Here is a 20,905-nt window from a genome sequence, read left to right on the forward strand (position 1 = left end):
CTTTCTTTCTTTCTTTCTTTCTTTCTTTCTTTCTTTCTTTCTTTCTTCTTTCTTCTTTCTTCTTTCTCTTTCCCTCCCTCCCTCCCTCCCTTCCTGCCTTCCTTCCTTCTTTTCTGAGACAGGCTGTTTTCTTAGATTTACTTTCCTTGTTTTCTTTCCCTTTCTTTCTTTCTTTTTCTTTCTTTCTTTTTTTCTTTCCTTTCTTTTTTCTTTCTTTCCTTCTTTCTTTTTCTTTTCCTTTCTTCCTCCCTCCCTCCCTCCCTCCCTCCCTCCCTTCCTTCCTTCCTTCCTTCCTTCCTTCCTTCCTTCCTTCCTTCCTTCCTTCCTTCCTTCCTCTTCCTGCCTGCCTGCCTTCTCTTTTGAGACAGGTTGTTTTCTTAGATTTAATTTCCTTCTTTTCTTTCTCTCCTCTCCTCTCCTCCTCCTCTTCTTTCTTTCTCCTTTCCTTTCCTTCCTTTCTTTTTTGAGACAGAGTCTCACTTCCATCACCCAGGGTGGAGTGCAGTGGCATACTCATGACTTACTGCAACCTCGACTTCCTGGGTTCAGGTGATCCTCCCATCTCAGCCTCCTGAGTAGCTGGGAGGTGCGTGTCACCATGCCCAGCTAATATTTTGCTTTTTGTAGAGAAGGGGTTTTGCATGTTGTCCAGGCTGGTTCCAAACTAAGTTATCTGACTGTCTTGGCCTCTCAGAATGCTGGGATTACAGACATGAGCCACCATGTCCCACCTTCTTGTGTATTTTCTAATTAATAATGTTAGTTTACTTAGGTTAATAAAACATAAATGACGGCCGAGGTGGGCAGATCACAAGGTCAAGAGATTGAGACCATCCTGGCCAACATGGTGAAACCCCGTCTCTACTAAAAATACAAAAATTACCTGGGCACGCACCTGTAGTCCCAGCTACTCAGGAGGCTGAGGCAGGAGAATCGCTTGAACCTGGGAGGCAGAGGTTGCAGTGAGACGAGATCGCTCCATTGCACTCCAGTTCTGGGTGACAGAGCAAGACTCTGTCTCAAAAAAAAAAAAAAGAAAAAACTACATAAATGACTTTGTGTCTGTTTACAGAATCTTGTAATAAAATCAAATAGCCTCTCAGGGTTTTAGAGGGGATTTCTAGGTATGCTACCATATCAGTTGAAAATAATATATTTTATCTTTCCCCCATGCATACATTTTTATTGCTTTATGCTACACTCCAAATCTCATGTTGGAATTTAGTCCCCAGTGTCAGAAGTGAGGCTTAGTGAAAGATGCTCAGGTCATGGGGGTAGACCCCTTGTGAACGGCTTGGTGCAATCCTGATAGCAATGAGTGAGTTCTCACTCTCTTAGTTCCCACAAGAGCTCCTTGTTGAAAAGAGCCTGGCACCTGCTTCCCCTCACCGTTGCTTCTCCTTGCACCATGTGGTCTCTGTACACGTTTCCCTTCTGCCATGAGTGGAAGCAGCCTGACGTAATAATTAAATAAATGCTGAAATAAATGCTGGTACCACACTTCTTGTACAGCCAGCAGAACTGTGAGCCAAATAAACCGCTTTTCTTTATAAATTGCCCAGCCTCAACTGTTCCTCTATAGCAACACAAATGGACAAAGGCACTTTATATTTGAAATTAGCCCAAGTTTCCAAATTAATGATACACAATAACAGATATAGTGAAAATCTTTGTTTAGGTTCTGTTTTTAAAAAAATCTATTTAGATAAATAAAAAACATTGAAGCAGATGATTTTGGAGTTAGGAATATTTACTTCATGGAAGTCGAGAATAAGTAACTTACTTGCTAATATTTTTGGAAGGATGATATTTGCTTTACTTTTTGATGCCTGTGCTCTTTTTAGCGCTTGCTGGATTTGCCAATGTTTTGGAGACAATTGCAGCAGAAAAAAACCATATTTCATGTACTCCTTGAGGAGGAATTCTGTTTTTGCTATTTCACTACTCAAAAGAAACAAAGATATGATTAGGTATATCTGTGTGAAAGCATGTTCATTTAAAAAAATTTACAAAATTTTTGCTCTTGATTGTGTACTGAATTAATAATTTAATTATCAAAAAGGATAAATATGGCCATAAAAATATGGGCTTCAGTGAACTATGAAATGAGATGAAATAAAACTTTAGGAATGCTGTTTAAATAAAACATGTCCCAGGATATGCACACATTTAGAATCGACATGATAGTTTTACTCGACTTATTTATTATTTCTGTGGTAAACACTGTATTACATTTTAGACATAGGGAGAAATGAGAAGGTAGCAAAAGGGCCGGGCACGGTGGCTCACGCCTGTAATCCCAGCACTTTGAGAAGCCAGGGCAGGTAGATCACATGAGGTCAGGAGTTTGAGACCAGCCTGGCCAACATGGCGAAACGCTGTCTCTATTAAAAATACAAAAAATTAGCCAGGCGTTGTGGCAGGCGCCTGTAATCCCAGCTACTTGGGAGGCTGAGGCAGGAGAATTGCTTGAACCTGGAAGGCGGAGGTTGCAGTGAGCCGAGATCGCACCATTGCACTCCAGCCTGGGCAACAAAAGCCAAACTCCGTCAAAAAAAAAAAAAAAGTAGCGAAAGGTGGTACATTTGTAAGGAGAAGAAAGAAACTAACACTTAATGAGAACCTACTACTGTAGGCAGGACACATTACAAACATATGCTTAACCTCAGGACAGCACTTTAAAATAGGTACTATTATTCTTATCTTGGAAAGGAGATGTAAATGGTAGAGCCAGTACTCAAACATAGGTCCATCCGACTCAGATACCCAAGCTCCTGCCAATACTGAGTGACTTGGACCAAAAGCTTTTGCCCAGCTTCACATTGCATTACAGTAATTACATTACAAAGTGGGACAGAGAGGGATGTTAAAGTAACAAAAGAAGGCCCACTTGAAAGGGAGCTTCCAAACCTTTATCTTTTAGAGCCTTCATTATTCAGACCCTCACCAATACTCTTATCAATAGTACTTTGTATCAGTATTTTCAGCTTTAATATTTCTATCTGTCAGAGGCTTCCTTCAGCCCTGGTGCGAGAGTGATATTCAAGGGTCAGTAAATGGCTGCCTCACATATCACCAACTGGAAGATTGATGGGAGCCCTTCCTTCTATCACTGCCTCCGTTTTAGATTGAAATCCTCCCAGATATGTTACAAAGAAACACGGGGTGACAACTGGCCGGAACGATACAGCTTCCAAGCAAAAGCTTCAGAAGATGCCCCCTTCCCTTTCCAGCCCTACCTGTAGAGGAGGCCTGCTGGGGCCATCTCGAGCCATAAAGAGAGTAGAGAACCTGCTGCCCTTGCTCCACTACAGGCTTGTTTTTCATGATCTCCTGCACCTTTCTAGGATGACGTGACACATAAACAATCAAAAGTTCTCTTCGGCAAGGCTGTTTGGAGGGCTTAACTCAGTGGCTAGTGTGCACAAATGCAGTACTTTGCACTAAAATAGAGGCTGCTACTCTAGCTCTAGAAATATTCTATAAATGGATAGAATCTTCTAATTGCATTAGGGGGTGAAAGAGAGAAGGAAATGCTCCATCTTGGAGCAGCTTCAGTTTTAGGCTCCTAAAATAGAAGAGCCTGCTGTAGCCAGAATGTGAAACACACATTCTGTTAGTGCAGTTGGTTTCTGAGAAATCAATTCTGCTTCATTTCAGACTAGCTTGTCTGAAGGATGTAAGAAGCCTAGGACCTAGTTCTAGAGGGGAGGTAAGCATCAAGTTCTCAACAAGGAAAAGTAAGTTTTAGCATTGACCTGATACCAACACTACAGCGTCTGTTGAATCATGAAATTAGTGTCCAAAAATGATGACAGAAGGAAGCTTCTTTAGCTACTTAAAATTAGTTAGGCCGGGCACAGTGGCTCATGCCTGTAATCCCAGCACTTTGGGAGGCCGAGGTGGGTGGATCATCTGAGGTCAGGAGTTCGAGACCAGCCTGGCGAACATGGTGAAACCCCGTTTCTACCAAAAATACAAAAAATTAACCAAGCGTGGTGGTGTGCACCTGTAATCCCAGCTACTTGAGAGGCTGACGCAGGAGAATCACTTGAACCTAGGAGGTGGAGGTTTCAGTGAGCCGAGATCATGCCATTGCACTCCAGCTTGGGCAACAAAGGCGAAACTCGCTCTCAAAAAAAAAAAAAAAAAATTAGTTCAAGTGAGTTTCCTTGACCATGGAAGGAAACATCCACGTTTGAAAAGGGGTGGCAGATGGTACAATTTTACTCAACTCCTGCTCCAATACTTTTTTCTCTTTATAGATCTTAGCTTTTTAATTTTTATTTATTTTTACTAGGGATGGGGTCCTGCTGTGTTGGTCAGACTTCACTTGAACTCCTGGGCTCAAGCAGTCCTCCCGCTTCAACTTCCAAAGGAGCTGAGAGGCGAGCAGTGTGCCCAGCAGATCTTAGTTTTCAATAACAATACTAGTTTCTACTATGTAAGCATAAATAGAAAAAATACTGCCCATGATGATTGTAAGATAATTGTAGAATGAGTCCCAATTTCAGAGATGTTAAAATGTGGGGGAAAAAATGTCTCAGAATGAATGAAAAAGTGCAACCAGACTAAACTAAAAATACAAAAAGAAAAAAATGAATGAATGAAGAAGAGCACTTAGACAATAATTTATTGTTTATTCCTAATTGTTTTGCTTCAACTAATTTCTTTGCTTCTGTATCTACAAGTTAGAGAGACTTTCCAGCCAGAAGCCACATACTCTCTTGATACCCAGGCAGGAACAAAGCTTGATGGACAGGTTACTTATTTTTAAAAATTCGTTCATACTTATGACATCATCAACTGATAAGGATGATCAGGATTATTGGGTCTTACCTGGCATAAACAGGTTTTAATGGATCGTGGAAATTTGGCCATGAGAAGATTGTACCCACCCTCACCTTTTCACTGCTTGTACCTCCATGCTTGCTTTCTTCAGCTCTGCTGTCATTTGGAGTTTGTTTATCGTTTCCTGTGCTGCCCTGAAAAGCAATGAAGATCTGTTAATTCACTTCTTAGAAACAAACAAACAAACAAAAGAGGTGGGAGGGGTTTGGCCAGAGTGATGAAACTAACAATTTAAGAGCGTCTACAGATCTCTGGTCATTTTCTCGAAGGAACTCTTCAAAGGCCAGTGCATCATCTTGGAGCTTTTTCTCTGCTTTTTTGAGTTGCCGTTCCCTCATTGCTATGGCTTTTTCAAACGTTTTGATTGTGTTTCTTTTGGTTGTCAAAGCATACTAGGGGCATTGAAGACAGAGGTGTAAAAACATGATTCCACATTTTTAGTAATTTCAACAGTCTTATACACAGCAAGTGAACATTTGTATTAGAAATAATAGTATGGCTAAATCTTGGAGCAATGCACTTTATTTCTTGAAGGAGTTTTATTTTCGGGGATTATTAGATGGGAGACTAATTTCCCTCTCTTACTTTTATGAAGAGGGTCAGTGTTGTTCCAAAAGGGCTCTGCCCTAGAAATAAAAAATAGCTGCATATTCCTCCAAAGAGCAGATGCATCTGGTATTACCTACAGTGTATTACCCTCCAGTACTTTCTGGGAATTGGGAAACTGGGCTGTCTGCAGTCACAAAAGCTACCGGCTTCTCTGCCAATAGGAAGACCATGGGAGAAAGCAGTTTCAACTCTGCCATGCCAGTGGTGCATTCCTGGGAGCCAGCCCAAGGGTACCACGTCTAACTGTAATCAAAAAGACCTATTTAGATCCCCAAACACAACTTTGACATCTGCCTGCTATTTCCTTCTATTTTTTTAGTACAGAATATAAGAATCCACGTGGTGATTTTTGTTTTGTTTTGTTTTTGAGACAAGGTCTCGCTCTGTCACCCAGGCTGGAGTGCAGTGGGGTGATCTTGGCTCACTGCAGCCTTGACCATGCAGGCTCAAGCAAACTTCCCACCTCAGCCTCTCAAGTAACCAGAACTATATAGGTGCACACCACCATGCCTGGCTAATTTTTGTATTTTAGTAGAGATGGTTTTTGCCATGTCAGCCAGGCTGGTCTCAAACTCCTGAGCTCAAGCAATACGCCTGCCTTGGCCTCCCAAAGTGCTGGGATTACAGGTGTGAGCCACCACGCCCAGACCCATTTGGGTTTTTAATGCCATACAGGAAACAAAAAAAATCATAAATAAGGCCACATACATTATAATATAAATGAATTTAAAATATGGAAATGAGATGATTTTAAAGCGATAACAACCATGGTATGTAATGTGATACCTAAAGAGGGTCCCAACTCTGCTATAAATAAAAAAATAAAGATGCCATGAAGCCACTTCAGTTTTTGAAAACTAACAAGTTACCCAGAGTTAGCCAAATTGATATCTAAAGAGGGTTTTTGGGGTGGCATTGTTTTAAAAGATGGGGTAAATAGTAGGATGTTTGTGTGTTGGTGGCAATAATCCAGCAGAGAGGGAAAAATAATAATTAGAAAAGATGAGTAACTGTAGAATCATTTTCGTAATTTTTTTCTAGCTTAATTGAGGTATAACTATCCAATAAACTCCACATTTTTAAAGTATACAATCTGGTAAGTTTTGACATATGTATATACTTGGGAAATCATCACCACAATCAAAATAATGAACATATTCATCACCTCAAAAAGTCTACTCATGCCCTTTGTAATCCATCCCTTCTTCCCTCCTCCCCAACTTCTTTCCCAGGCAATTACTGACCTGTCTTCTGTCACTATAGACGAACTTGCATTCTCTAGAATTTTATCTAGTGAAATTATAGTACGAACTATTATTCTGTCTGGATTTATAAACTTAGTATAACTATTTAAAGAGTCATCCATGTTCGTAGAATATCCATAACTAATTCCTTTTTATTGCTGAGTAGTAATCAGTTATAATGATGTACCCCAGTTTGGTTACCCATTTACCTGTTCATGGACATTTGGCTTGTTTCCTACATTGGGCTACTTCGAATAAGGTTGCTATGAGCACATATGCTTTTATTTTTCTTGGATAAATTCCCAGGAATGGAATGGCTATAAATAAGAAACTATTCTTTATTTCTGACCCAGTAGTCTGGTGTCTTCTATTGAAACTATGAAACTGTACCAGACTAACTTCTTAGCTTGCAAGTAGGATAGCATTTTAGATGCTTCATAGCTCTGGAAACTAGGTCCTTTGCACTTCCATATAAAACTTAGAATCAGCCTTTCAATTTCTACAAGAAAGACTCCTGGGATTTGCATTGAGATTGTATTTATAGATTAAATAAATTAATCTGTAAATCAATCTGGAAAGATTTGGCATCTCAGCAATATTGAGTCTTTGGATCAATGAACATGTTATCACTCTCCATTTTTTAGATCTTTAATTTTTCTCTGCAGTGTTTTGTAGTTTTCAGTGTACATCTATTGTACATATTTTACAAACATATCTGAAGTATTTCATATTTTGTTGCTGTTGGACGTGGCATTGCTTTTTAAATTTTAATTTCTTAATTCTTCATTACAAGTTTATAAAAATACAATTGATTTCTATAAATTGATCTTGCTACAACCTTGCTAAACTCATATGTTATGGTAGTTTTAAAATAGATTTCTTCGGATTTTCTGCAGAGAGGATCATGTTGTTTGTAAATAAAGACAGCTTTAATTCTTCATTTCCAATCTGGATGTCTTTCATTTCTTTTTCTTGTCTTATGGCACTAGCTAGGACCTCCAGAACACTGATGAAAAGAAGTGGTGCAGTGGAAATCCTTGCGTTGTTCCTAATATTGGGGGAAAGCATTCAGTCTTTCACCATTAGATATATAATGTTAGTAATAAGTTTCTAGTAGATGTCTTTTTATAAAGTTGAGGAACTTCTCTTCCTACTTTGCTGAGATTCTCTATCAAGAATGAATTTTGGATATTGTTGAGTGGTTTTTCTGCATCAATTGGGATAATCATATGGGTTTTCAATTTTAATTTGTTAATGTGTATTACACTGATTCATTTTCAAATGTTAAATTGCTTTTGTATTCTTAGATTAAACCCTAATTTGTCATAATGTATTATCATTTTTATGTATTATTGGATTTGGTTTGTTACATTTTGTTCAGAATGTTTGCATATATGCTCACAAGAGATCTTAGTCTTTAGTTTTCTTATCTTCTAATCATTTTATCTAGTTTTGATATGAGGGTAATGCTGGCTTCCCAGTATGAGTTGTGAAGTATTCCCTCTTTCTCATTTTTTTGGAACAGTGTGTATAAAATTAAATTTATTTCTTCTGTAAATATTTGGCAGAATTAACCAATAAATCTGGGTTTTTCTTTGTGAGAAGATTTTTACCTGTAAGTTCAATTTCTTTAAGAGACATAAAGCTATGCCATTTCTTTCTTTCTTCTTGGGTAGGCTTTGGTAGTTTGCATCTTTCAAGGAATCTGTCTATTTCATCTAAGTTGTCAAATTTATTGGCATAAAGTGTTTATAATATTAAATTCACAATATGTCAATGTTAATCATTTTTAAATGAGTATTTCATGTCCCAACTCTGCTATAAATAAAAAAATAAAGATGCCATGAAGCCACTTCAGGTTTTGAAAACTATTACAAGTTACCCAGAGTTAGCCAAATTGAAAATTTCATATCATAGTCCCCAAGACTGCTCTCACTTCTGACGCTGACTGCAAGTTTGAGGGGTTCCCCCAAATACTGTCAGTTTTGGTAATTTGCTGGAAGGACTCACAAACTCACTGAAAGCTATTATACTCATGGGTATAGTTTACTGAAAGGAAAGAATACAGATTGAAATCATCCAAAGGAAGAGACCCATAAGGCAGAGCCCGAGTGAATTCTAAATGCAAAGCTTCCAGTGTTCCCTCCCCATGGAACTAGGAGGCATTATCCTCCCTGCATCTACATGTGACAACACACACAGAATATTGTCAACAAGGGAAGTACGAATGAGCCTCAGTGTCTAGAGTTTTCAATGAGGCTTCATTAACAAGGTATGATTGGTTGACCATTTGGTTGATCTGTCTCCAGTCTCCAGACCCTCTAAGTGTGACCCAAAGCCCCACCTCTAAGTCCCATTGTTAGTATTTCTGGGATGGCCAGCCCCCACCCTAAGACTGTCAGATGTGACCAGTTCTACATTAAAGAAAGACACCTTTATCAAGTATGATATAGATTACCACCCAGAAGTCAAGGGCAAAAGTCAGACTCTTTCTGGACATGGTCAAATTTTTTACTACAAATAGTTGTTCCTTGGCATCAACAGGAGATTGACTCCAGGATCCCCAAGGACACCAAATTTTGTGGATGCTCAAGTCCCTTATATAAAATGGAATAGTATTTGCATATAACTATGTACATTCTCCTATATACTTTAAATAATCTCTAGATTAATTATAGTACCTAATACCAATGTAAATGCTATATAAATAGTTGTATTTTATAATTTTTCAAAATTTATATTATTTTGCTGTTTTTTATCATTTTTTCTGGATATTTGTGATCTGCAGTTTGTTAAATTCTCAGATGCTGAACCTGTGGATATGCAGGATAGACTGTACAAGTCTTTTTGATAAGTGGACACTTCACCAAACTGGTTGAGGGAGGGAGGGATATAGCAAAGAAAGGAAATGAGGTATATTTAATATAAATGTCCTAAAATCCTAATGTATCTGTCAAGCACCACCTTAAACTACCTAGGACATCTATTATGTCAGTAGGACTTTATAATAAAGACCAAACTCATACCCAGGAAATGCTTTTTAACAAACAAAGCCATCAGGTTCTATTTATAACTTTATCAGTTACTTTAAGTGAGATATTTTATGTTGATTGTGGCTGGCAGCGTACGGAAGTACTAACTAACTAAATTTATGCCCCAAAATGTGTGATGTGAAATTAGGAAAAGTCAAGTACATTGTTATTTACTCATTAGCATCAAAGAGTTTAATTGAGACATGTTAACATCTTTAGATTATTAGATACTTGACAATAAATGTATAAAAATGTTCAATTCATTTATTTTGTAATTATTTTCCCATTAAGTGCTTGGCATCTCTGCTTTACCTATGGCAAATGAATATGCATATAGACATAGTAAATAATCATGTTTTCAGTTATACACCTGGCTTCTAGTTAAAGTTTTTGATGGCAGGAAAAAAAGCCTCTATCATTTTTTATAAAAGACTCCACAAGGGACCTGGCACACTGTTCTGACATGAGTAGGTATCAAGGAAGCTGGAGGGATTCTAGAATTGTCTGAATTTCCAGAGTGCTTGGATTCCCACCATATTCAGCCAAAGCATCAGGAGAAGCTGCATTAAACAGGGCGTCTCAGGTGCTATCCTGGTCATAGGAGAGATAATTGGGGAAAAAGGAACAAACTAGAACCAGACATTTTCTAGAATAATTTTTCTGATAGGTTCCAGGAAGTATAAAAACCTTGTCTGGGATATTAGAATGTAAATCCTTTGAGGGGTAGGTCTTTGCTTTGTTTACTGCTTGGCACATAGTAAACTCTCAGTAAGTATTTTTCAAATTAATGAGCACATGAAAAAACCAACCTGTTCAACCAATATATTTGGGACATATAATAGAAAAGCAAAATGTCAAGGTAAATATTTGACAACACTACACAAAAAGCCTTCCATTTGGCTAGGGGAGCAAAGTTATTTTTACTACCTCGAGCAGAAACCTGTCTCTCTGGTCATTAATAAATTCATGGACAGTCCTTTTTGTGTCTGAACCTGTGAAGAAAGTTGAAATAGACTTCAATTTGTGCATCATCCTTAAACATGCTGTATAAAATAAAAGCCATATAATTAAATTATTCTACAGTATGTATCCAATCTTTTAAAAATACTATACCTTCAAATAAACCTTTTCCTAACCACTCAAGTTAATTTAATAATGGTAATTACAATTTATTTTATGTCTATCATATTCCAGAAACTTCATTAGCCACTTTAAACACGTCATTTAATCCTAACAACAACCCGAATAAGGTACTTACTGCTATCCCTACCCTGTCTGTAAGGTCCTGAAGTGTAGAGCTGTCAAAATTCTTATCCAAGGTCACACAGCTAACCTAAGCCTGTTCTGTACCAAGTAAGACTGAAGTATTTTAAATCTTAATGTTTGGCCAATCTACACATAAAACCAAAGCTCTTAGGCAAAATCTTTTTGGGCTCATAAACCAAATTTATGTCAGGAAAGGAAAAGATGACAACTAGTTTTACCATCTAGCAATAGAAAATACCGAATGTTTCCTTTCAAGCTTTTTTCATTCTGGAAATTTATACATATGCTACATTTCAATAATGTTTGCTTCATAAAAACCAACAGAATGTGGCATAAAATAAAATCTCTTAATAAGAATGTGACTATAGCTAGCAGAAGAAAAGAAATAACTAAAATCAGAGCAGAACTCAATGAAATTGAGAGGAAAAAATAAAACCATACAAAGAATCAGTGAAACAAAAAGTTGGTTCTTTGAAAGAATAAACAAGATTGACGGACCACTAGCTAGATTAACAAAGAAAAAAAGAGAGAAGATCCAAATAAGCACACTCAGAAATGACAACGATAACATTATAGCCAATCCCACAGAAATATAAAAGATCCTCAGAGACTATTATGAACACCTCTATGAAAACAAACTGGAAAATCTAGAGGAAATGGATAAATTCCTGGAAACACACAACCTCCCAAGATTGAATCAGGAAGAAATTGTAACCCTGAACAGACTAATAATGAGTTCTGAAATTGAATCAGTAATAAAAAACCTACCAAACCAAATAAAGCCCTGGACCAGATGGATTCATAGCCGAATCCTACCGGAGGTACAAAGAAGGGTTAGCACCAGTCCTACTGAAGTTATTCCAAAAAAATCAAAGAGAAGGGATTCCTCCCTAACTCATCCTATGAATTTGGTATCATCCTGATATCAAAATCTGGCAAAGACACAACAAAAAAGAAAACTACAGGTCAATATCCTTGATGAACATAGACACAAAAATCCTCAAAAAAACACTAGAAAACTGAATCCAACAACACATCAGAAAGTTAATTCACCATGATGAAGTGGGCTTTATTCCTAGAATACAAGGTTGGTTCAATATGCACAAATCAATAAATGTGATTCACCACATAAACAGAATTAAACCCAAAAAACCATAGGATCATCTCGATAGACACAGAAAAAGCATTCAATAAAATCCAACATCCCCTTATGATAGAAACCCTCAACAAACTAGGCATGGAAGGAACATACCTCAAAATAATAACAGCCATCTATGACAAACTCACAGCCAACATCACACAGAGGTAAAAGTTAGAAGCATTTCCCCTAAGAACTGGAACAAGACAAGGATTTCCACTCTCAGCATTCCTAGTCAACATAATACTGGAAGTCTTAACCAGGGCAATCCAGCAAGAGAAAGAAACAAAAGCATCCAAATAGGAAAGAGGAAGTCAAATTATCTCTCTTCACTGATGATATGATTCCATACCTAAAAATCCCTGAAGACTCCACCAAAAGAATCTTAGATCTGACAAACAACTTCAGCAAAGTTTCAGGATACAAAATCAATGTACAAAAATCAATAGTATTTGTATACATCGATAACATTCGAGCTGAGAGTCAAATCAAGAATGCAATCCCATTTACATTACACACACACACACACAATACCTACGGATATTTGTAACCAAAGAAGTGTAAGAACTCTACAATCAGAATTACAAAACACTGCTGAAAAAATTCATAGACGACACAAACAAATTGAAAAACATTCCAGGCTCATGGATTGGAACAATCAGTGTCATTAAAAATGTCCACACTTACCAAAGCAATTTACAGATTCAATGCTATTCATATCAAACTACCAATGTCATTTTTCACAGAATTAGAAAAAATCTATTCTAAAATTCAGGCTGGACATGGTAGCTCACGCCTGTAATCCCAAAACTTGGAAAGGCCAAGGTGGGAGGATTGCTTGAAGCCAGGAGTTCAAGACCAGACCGAGCAACATGGCAAGAAACCCATCTCTACAAAAAAATTAAAAAATTAGCTGAGCATGGTTGTGCATGCCTATAGTCCTAGCCACTCACGGGACTAATCCAGGAGGATTGCTTGAGATTAGGAGTTCAGGGTTACAGTGAGCTATGATCATGCCACTGCACTTCAGCCTGGGGGACAGAGCAAGACACTGTCTCTAAATTGATAAATAATTCATAAAAATAAAAATTACATGGAGCCAAAATAGAGCCCAAATAGCCAACGTAATCCCAAGCAAAAAGAACGAAGTTGGACTCATCATAATACTTGATTTCAAACTATACTACAAGACTACAGTAACAAAAACAGCATGGCACTGGTACAAAAAGAGACTAATGGAACAAAATAGAAAACCGAGAAATAAAGCTACACACCTACAACCGATTGTCAACAAAATTGACAAAAATAAACAATGGGGAGAGGATCCCCTTTTCAATAAATGGTGCAGGGAAAACTGGCTAGCCATATGTAGAAGAATGAAACTAGACCCCTTCCTCTTATCACATACAAAAATTAACTCAAGAGGGATTCAAGACTTAAATGTAAGACCTCCAACTATAAAAAGAAATCCCAAAAGAAAACCTGGGACATACTCTTCTGGACACTGGCCTAGGCAAAGTTCTCAAAACGAAATGCAACAAAAATAAAAATTGGCATTTCAGACCTAATTTAACTAAAGAGCTTCTGCACAGCAAAACAAACTATCAACAGACTAAACAGACAACCTATAGCATAGGAGAAAATATTTGCAAGCTATGTATTCGACAAAGGCCTAATATCGAGAATCTATGAGGAACTTAAATTAACAAGAAAAAAAAAACACATTAAAAAGTAGGCAAAAGAAGACATACAAGTGACATCCAATAAACTGGAAAGAATGCCCAACATTGCCAATCATCAGAGAAATGCAAATCAAAATCACAATGAGATGCCATCTCACACCAGTCAGAATGCCTATTATTAAAAAGTCAAAAAATAACAGACGACTAGGTTGCAGAGAAAAGGGAATGCTTATATACTGTTGATGGGAATACACTGTTAATTCAGCCCCATGTGGAAAGCAGTTTGGAGGTTTTTCAAAGAACTAAAAATAGAACTATCATCCAACCCAGCAATCTCATTACTGGCACCTACCCCCCAAAAAATAAATTGTTCTACCAAAAAGACACATGCACTTGTATGTTCATCACAGCAATGTTAACCATAGCGAATACAGAGACTCAACCTAGGTGCGCATCAACAGTGGACTGGATAAAGAAAATGTAGTGCCTGTATACCATGGAATACTATGCAGCCATAAAAAAGAATAAAATAATGTCCTCTGCAGCAACACAGGTAGAGCTGGAAGTCATTCTCCTAAGTAAATTAACACAGAAACAGAGAAGCAAATACTGCATGTTTTCACTTACAAGTGGGAGCTAAATATTGAGTACACATGGACATAAAGATAGCAAAAATAGACACTGAGGCCTCCTAAAGCAGGGAGGGAGGAGGGGAGCAAGGGTTGAAAAACTTCCTATTGGATACCATGTTCACTATCTTGGTGATGCAGTCACTAGAAGCACAAAGCCCAGCATCATGAAACATACCCTCGTAACAAACCTGCACATGTATCCCCTGAATCTAAAATGTAAGAATTTAAATATTCACTCCTAAGCTAAAAAAGTTGACCTCATAGAAGTAGAGAGCAGAATAGTGGTCACTAGAAGCAGGAAAGGATAGGGGTAGGGGGATAGGAAGAGGTTGGTTAACAGCACACAAGTACAGCTAGACAACAGGAGTAAGTTCTAGTGTGCTATAGTGCTGTAAGGTGACTATAGCTAGCAATAGTTTGTACATATTTTAAAATAACTAGAAGAATGGATTTTTGAATGTTCCCAACACAAATAAATGGTAAATGTTTGAGGTGATGAATATGCTAATTACTCCAATTTGATTATGGCACATTGTATACATGTATTGAAACATCACGCTGTACCCCATCAATATGCATGATTATTATGGGGTCAATTAAAAATAGTAATAAAAGCAGGGCCAGGAGCAGTGGCTCATGCCTGTAATCCCAGCACTTTCGGAGGCTGAAGTAGGTGGATTGCTTCAGCCCAGGAGTTTGAGACCAACCTGGACAACATGGCGAAGCCTTGTCTCTACAAAAATATACAAAAATTAGCCAGGTGTGGTCATGTGTGCCTTTGTCCCAGCTACTTGGGAGGGGAGGCTGAGGTGGGAGGATCACTTGAGCCGGGAGGTCGACACTGTAGTGAGTCATGATCATGCCACTGCATTCAAGCCTGGGTGACAACGTGAGAACCTGTCTCAAAAAGTAATAATAAAAGCAAAAAAATGCAAATAGAAATAGAAAGAAAACAATATTTCCAAGTAACCTGTGAGCCTGTGCTGCCTAGGAGGCCCACGTCGTCCTGGGTCACGTTTGACCTTCACCTCTTACTGGCTGTGGGAACATGAGTAAATTACCGTCTCTCCATGCCTCAGTTTCTTCATTTGTGAAACGAGGATACTGCCTATGGCTGATTATGTTATTGTTCCCAAATATTTGCTGCCTCTCTCTGTGAGAGGATTCTGTTTCCCCACTAAGTTGATGTCAGGCTTGCCTGTTGACAGATTCAGCCCAGGGAATGGGATTGGATGGGATTTATGTTGCCTCCAGGAAGAAGCTTCAAGAACCACCACCTGTTTCTCTCCTTTCTCCCTTTGCTGTAACTCCAGCAACATCCCAGGCAGGAACTGTTCTTTCAGCAGAAGACCCAGTGAAAAGCACCCACGTTGGAAAGTGAAGGATAATTAAACCTCTATTATTGGAAGCCACTGAAATTTAGGAGTGGTTTATTACCAAAGCATAAGTAAGCCTGGGAAGATACACTACTTCATCATGGTGTTGTAAGAGGAAAATGACATAATATATTACAAAAACACACAATAATTTATTAATAATTATTACTGGCTATTATTTTAAAAATACAATTGGGATGCGTAATCATTTAATTTCTCAAGGTTAATAATGGTAACAATGATTATTATGATCATTAATAATGTTAATTGGGAGGTAACAAACGACAAGCTTTGGAGTCAGACAGGCCTTGGCTTGAATTCTGCACCCCCTGAGAGACTTCGAATCAGTGACAGACTCCGTGAGCCACTTTCATCAGACACAAAGAGGAGGCAAAAATATTTAACGATGTTTTGTTGAGGATTAAATAAAATACATATGAAATCTGTCAGCACTTATCATGCAGCTGTCTTTTTAATAGATTTTAAAACTGTAGGCCGGGTGTGGTGGCCCATGCCTGTAAACTCAGCACTTTGGGAGCTTGTTTAGAGGTGTTAGCAGGGGAGTGCAGCTTCGTATGCCCTTGATGGAAGACCGGTCCTCCCCTATTGGGGATGGTCATCGTCTTTGACTGAGGATGCAGCTTTGGGAGGGATGCACATGGAGGGGTGAGGGAGGAATGAGACACCCGCCTAGCTAGCCACATCAGCCAAATCAACTCTGGTGATCAATGGGGTGACAGATGTCACAGCCAGATCGCCCTCACATCCAATCCCAGCACTTTGGGAGACCAATGCGGGTGGATTACTTGAGGCCAGGAGTTCAAGACCACCCTGGTCAACATGGCAAAAACCTGTCTCTACTAAAATACAAAGAAGTAGCCAGGTGTGGTGGCATGCGCTTGTAGTCCCAGCTACTCGGAGGCTGAGGCACGAGAATTGCTTAAACCCGAGAGACAGAGGTTGCAGTGAGCCAAGATTGCACCACTGCACTTCAGCCTAGGTGACAGAGCAAGACTCTGTCTCAAAAACAAAACCAAACAAAAATACTTTATATTACGAGAATCACTGACATTCAAAGCAGAGAGCCATATAGTGTTCCCCCATGTACCTGTCACCTACTTCAACATTATTGACATTTTACCAATCTTGTCTCATTTATTGTCACCCTCCTTAATATCTCCCTCACTGGAGTATTTCAAAGCAAATTCAAGCCTTTGTATCATTTCATCTATGAATATTTTAATATGTAACTCTAGCAGATAAAAAGTTTTAAATTGTAACCATAATATCACCATCACCCCTAACAAAATGAACTATTCCTTAGTGTCATTTTATACCCAGCCTGCATTCAAATCTTCCCAGTTGTCTTAAAAATACCTTTATGGAGTTTTAAAAATTAAAATCTAAACATTTTATGGTAAGGATCCTAAAGTCTCTTTTTAATCTATAACAGCCACCCCTGCTCTCCACACCTTACACCCTACACACACTAACTTTTTTTTTCCCATGCCATTCATTTGTTCAAGAAATGAGGTCCATTTATCTGTAGAATTTCCCATGTAATGGATCTGATATAATGTATCCTCATGGTGTTATTGAACATGGTCTTCAATCCTCATATTTGCTTGATTAGATTCAGGTTCCATTTACTCAAACATTTTTAAGAAAAGAATGAAACTGCTTACTGTAGCTTTCATTTGATCACTTCTGATGGGTTGGCCAAATTGAAAATAAACTTCAAGATCCAAAAAAATCCTGTGCTGTCAGCTTACTAAATATTAGAGCCATATTCACCATTTTAGCCTACTTTGACATGGTACTAGCTGGCTGAGTTGATAGAATTTTATTCTTCAACTCTAAGTAGACTCGTTATAGTAAGTTTCCCATTTTGGCTATTCTAGCTGTCAGGCAGATCTTTGAATCAAGAGGCCAAGAATAATAAAACCCTGCCCAACACACTAGCATTCCTAGACCTGACGGCACCTCCACCACTCTCTGGGGGTGTAAAGACCAGTTTGAGAGATATGAGGACAATACTGCAACAGAGAGTCCTGCAGCTATCCCAGGTGTTGTGCTTTGAGAGCAAAACCAGAGTCAGGCTGCTAGCCGTGCGAAGATGGAAATGGCACTTCTCTCATGGAGGCGAACCGATCTGTCTCTGACACTTAGTTGTGCGTGTGATTTCTTTGATGGGGACCGAGCAGTTTGCCACTACTGCGTACACAAAAAATAAAGTCACCTAACCTCCCAGCGTGTGGTTGCTTGCTCATTTTGCTTTCATGTAGGTTTGTTTTCAATCAGGATTCAGGCAGGGGATGTAAGGTTGAGGAGTAAGGGTTTCACTCAAATCAGCTCCTGATTGGATATACAGTCTGAGGGTGACTTGTATATTTTAAGTTAAAATGTCCAAATTGCTTATCTGTGCAGTCGGCAGAAACCGACAACCTGGTTTCCATTGCTGACAGAGCCCAGATTGCCTTGGATGATGCCAAACCATTTTACTGTTTCCTTTTGAAGAGTTGACCCTATGCCATTTACTTTTTTTTCCCTTCATACCCAAAATTAATCCAAGACATCTACTCTTAAGAGACCAGTAACCTCTCTGTTAAATAGCAATGCTGTCGAATGGGGTCATCCGCAAAGTCATATTTTTGAGTTATTTAAGAACGGCTGGAGTGTCCTGGGTTTTTTAAACCAGCCACTTGGTGTATAACTCTTTCTAAAACATATCACATGTAATTGTAAATGCTTTTGATGACCTAAGGTTTACTATTATACCTAGGCAAACTATGAGGCATGTGATTGAATGTAGATATGCCCTAGAACTTGTGGTACAGGCCCTGGCATCACCTTGCTGCCTATCATTTGCTGCTTTGACATACAATTATATATGCACCTGGAAGCTCTTCTGAATAAGTTAACATGGCTTCCTTTTCCTACATTAATTATTGAATCTAAAGCCCTTCCCTAAGTGGTTTGCTTGGCTTCTGAAAATTTTTTTTACAGTTTGAGAAAGTGCATGGGCTTTGGGATCCAGAGAAATTTTTTTTAAGTTATCACAGCATGATGTATGTCCTTCTCTCCCTTCCTTCCTTCCTTCCTCCATCCCTCCCTTCTTTCCTTCTTCCTTTCCTTCCTTCCTCCCTTCTTTCCTTCCTTCCTTCCTACCTTCCTTCCTTCCTTCCTTCCTTCCTTCTTTCCTTCCTTTCTTATTTTAAACTTTTTATTTTAAAAATTTGGAAAACATTCATTTTGGGGGAAGATTTTATTGCTCCATCATCCTAGCATTAATCGCTTTATTTTCATTAACTTCAAATTACTTTCTACCTCATTTATAGGTACTACTTGGTTTGACAAGTAGGATACCCCCATGACACTTTGATAATCAGATTGCCTTCTTTTGTTGAGTAGTAATTATCATCTTACAGTATTTTAACATGTTGCCTCCAAAGGTCGCTAAAACCAGATTAGGTATTTGCAACATCAGGTACGCTCATTTAATTTTATTAGCATCCTCATTCTGGATGCATGAGTTCTATGGCTTGGATATCAAGGTTTTTTTATCTTTAGAAACTTTCTAAGTTTGACATCTAGAACTGAGTGTGAATGGCCAGAGTTATTATCTTTATATTTTTTCCACTTTTGCAAACTTTAATACTATATTCTTTTGGCAGTAACTGTCTTCCTGGAAGGATGGTTATGAAAATGAATAACAGTCATCCTGGAAAAGTATGTTTTCTTATTTAACATAGAGTTTCTCCTAACTCTCACTCCCCATTTACTAAGACTCCCTTACATAAAAGAGCATACTGTCTGTTTTAACCACCCTCCAACAAAGCTCCCAAACCTGACATTAATAGTAAATATTCAAAATGATGTTCTTAAAGAGTAATTTCGACTCACCTTCTATTAATCTAGAAATCGGAGCAGGACCTGGCCCAAACTTTTCAAATGACCTACCGCCTCTTTTAGGGTAGAAAGCTAGTTGGCTCAGGTATGAACGACTCTTCACTCTGGATGAAAAAGTCGTTTTCTGGTAGACTTTCATGTGACGGTTCATAAGTTTTTCCTGCCCAAGTGGAAAAGTTGGAAAGAATTTTTAATATACCAAAGTATGTTATCTTAAAATTAGTGATAATATATGAAAATAACATTTGCAACAAAAATCTTAACTTTAAAACAACAACCCCAGGTTCTTCTCCTTGAAGGAATGTATGTTGTTTTAATTTCCTTCTCATATGAAGCTGAGACCATTTAACTTTCATTAAATATGTACATCACAAATATAAGACTGGAAAATGTCCTCTCAGTTTCATTTTCACAATTTAGTCTTACTCAAAATGCAGTTAAAATTTGGAATTTCCGGGCTGGGTGCAGTGGCTCATGTCTGTAATCCTAGTGCTTTGGGAGTTCAAGGTGGGCAGATCACCTGAAGTCAGGAGTTCAAGAGCAGCCTGACCAAGATGGAGAAACCCCATGTCTACTAAAAATACAAAAATTAGCTGGGCGTGGTGATGGGTGCCTGTGGTCCCAGCTACTCAGGAGGCTGAGGCACAAGAATCACTTGAACCCAGAGGTGAAGGTGGCAGTGAGCCGAGCCCACACCACTGCACTCCAGCCTGGGTGACAGAGCAAGACTGTCAAAAAAAAAGAGGAAATTCTAAGGGTTGGTTCTGTGGAATTAAAAACTTGAGAGGAAAGGGATCTTCCCAGTAGATATTTAAAAATTAGGCTTGTGATTTCTTTCATCGTCTTTTAATTTAATTTTAAGTATATTCCACAAAACCATACAACACATGCTGAGGAACCATCACATACAGATGAGTCTGTTGTTGAGCATTTGTAGATAATTTCCTTATCCTAATTAGGGTAGACAGAGTCCTGTAATCAACTTTTACCTCTGGGAAAAAAGAAAGTAAATCTACTGAAATGTGAACCACGCCATGTAGGTGTGATGACCACACCAGTGGTGAGATTAACTCTGCAAGGCACAGTGGGAAAGTTAGCCTTATCATTGATCTAGCTTCATACCACATAAGAAAACAACACCCCCTCCTCCACTTTCATCCCTTCTT

General features: G+C 38.4%; 1 protein-coding gene across 1 annotated transcript in view; it reads right to left on the reverse strand.

The window, feature by feature from the left end:
• The window catches only part of CCDC38 (coiled-coil domain containing 38), a 65,330-nt gene that overhangs the window by 26,353 nt on the left and 18,072 nt on the right, over window positions 1–20,905 (reverse strand). Inside the window, exons 4-8 of the mRNA XM_023230647.2 lie at window positions 19,734–19,899; window positions 10,664–10,728; window positions 5,080–5,243; window positions 4,905–4,985; window positions 1,784–1,941 (exon numbers count right to left, since the gene is read on the reverse strand). Of these exons, the coding sequence (XP_023086415.2) occupies window positions 1,784–1,941; window positions 4,905–4,985; window positions 5,080–5,243; window positions 10,664–10,728; window positions 19,734–19,899 (634 nt within the window). The remainder of the gene's footprint in view (window positions 1–1,783; window positions 1,942–4,904; window positions 4,986–5,079; window positions 5,244–10,663; window positions 10,729–19,733; window positions 19,900–20,905) is intronic.

Source organism: Piliocolobus tephrosceles, chromosome 10 (assembly GCF_002776525.5).
Source record: "Piliocolobus tephrosceles isolate RC106 chromosome 10, ASM277652v3, whole genome shotgun sequence".
Classification (NCBI taxonomy): Eukaryota; Metazoa; Chordata; class Mammalia; order Primates; family Cercopithecidae; genus Piliocolobus; species Piliocolobus tephrosceles.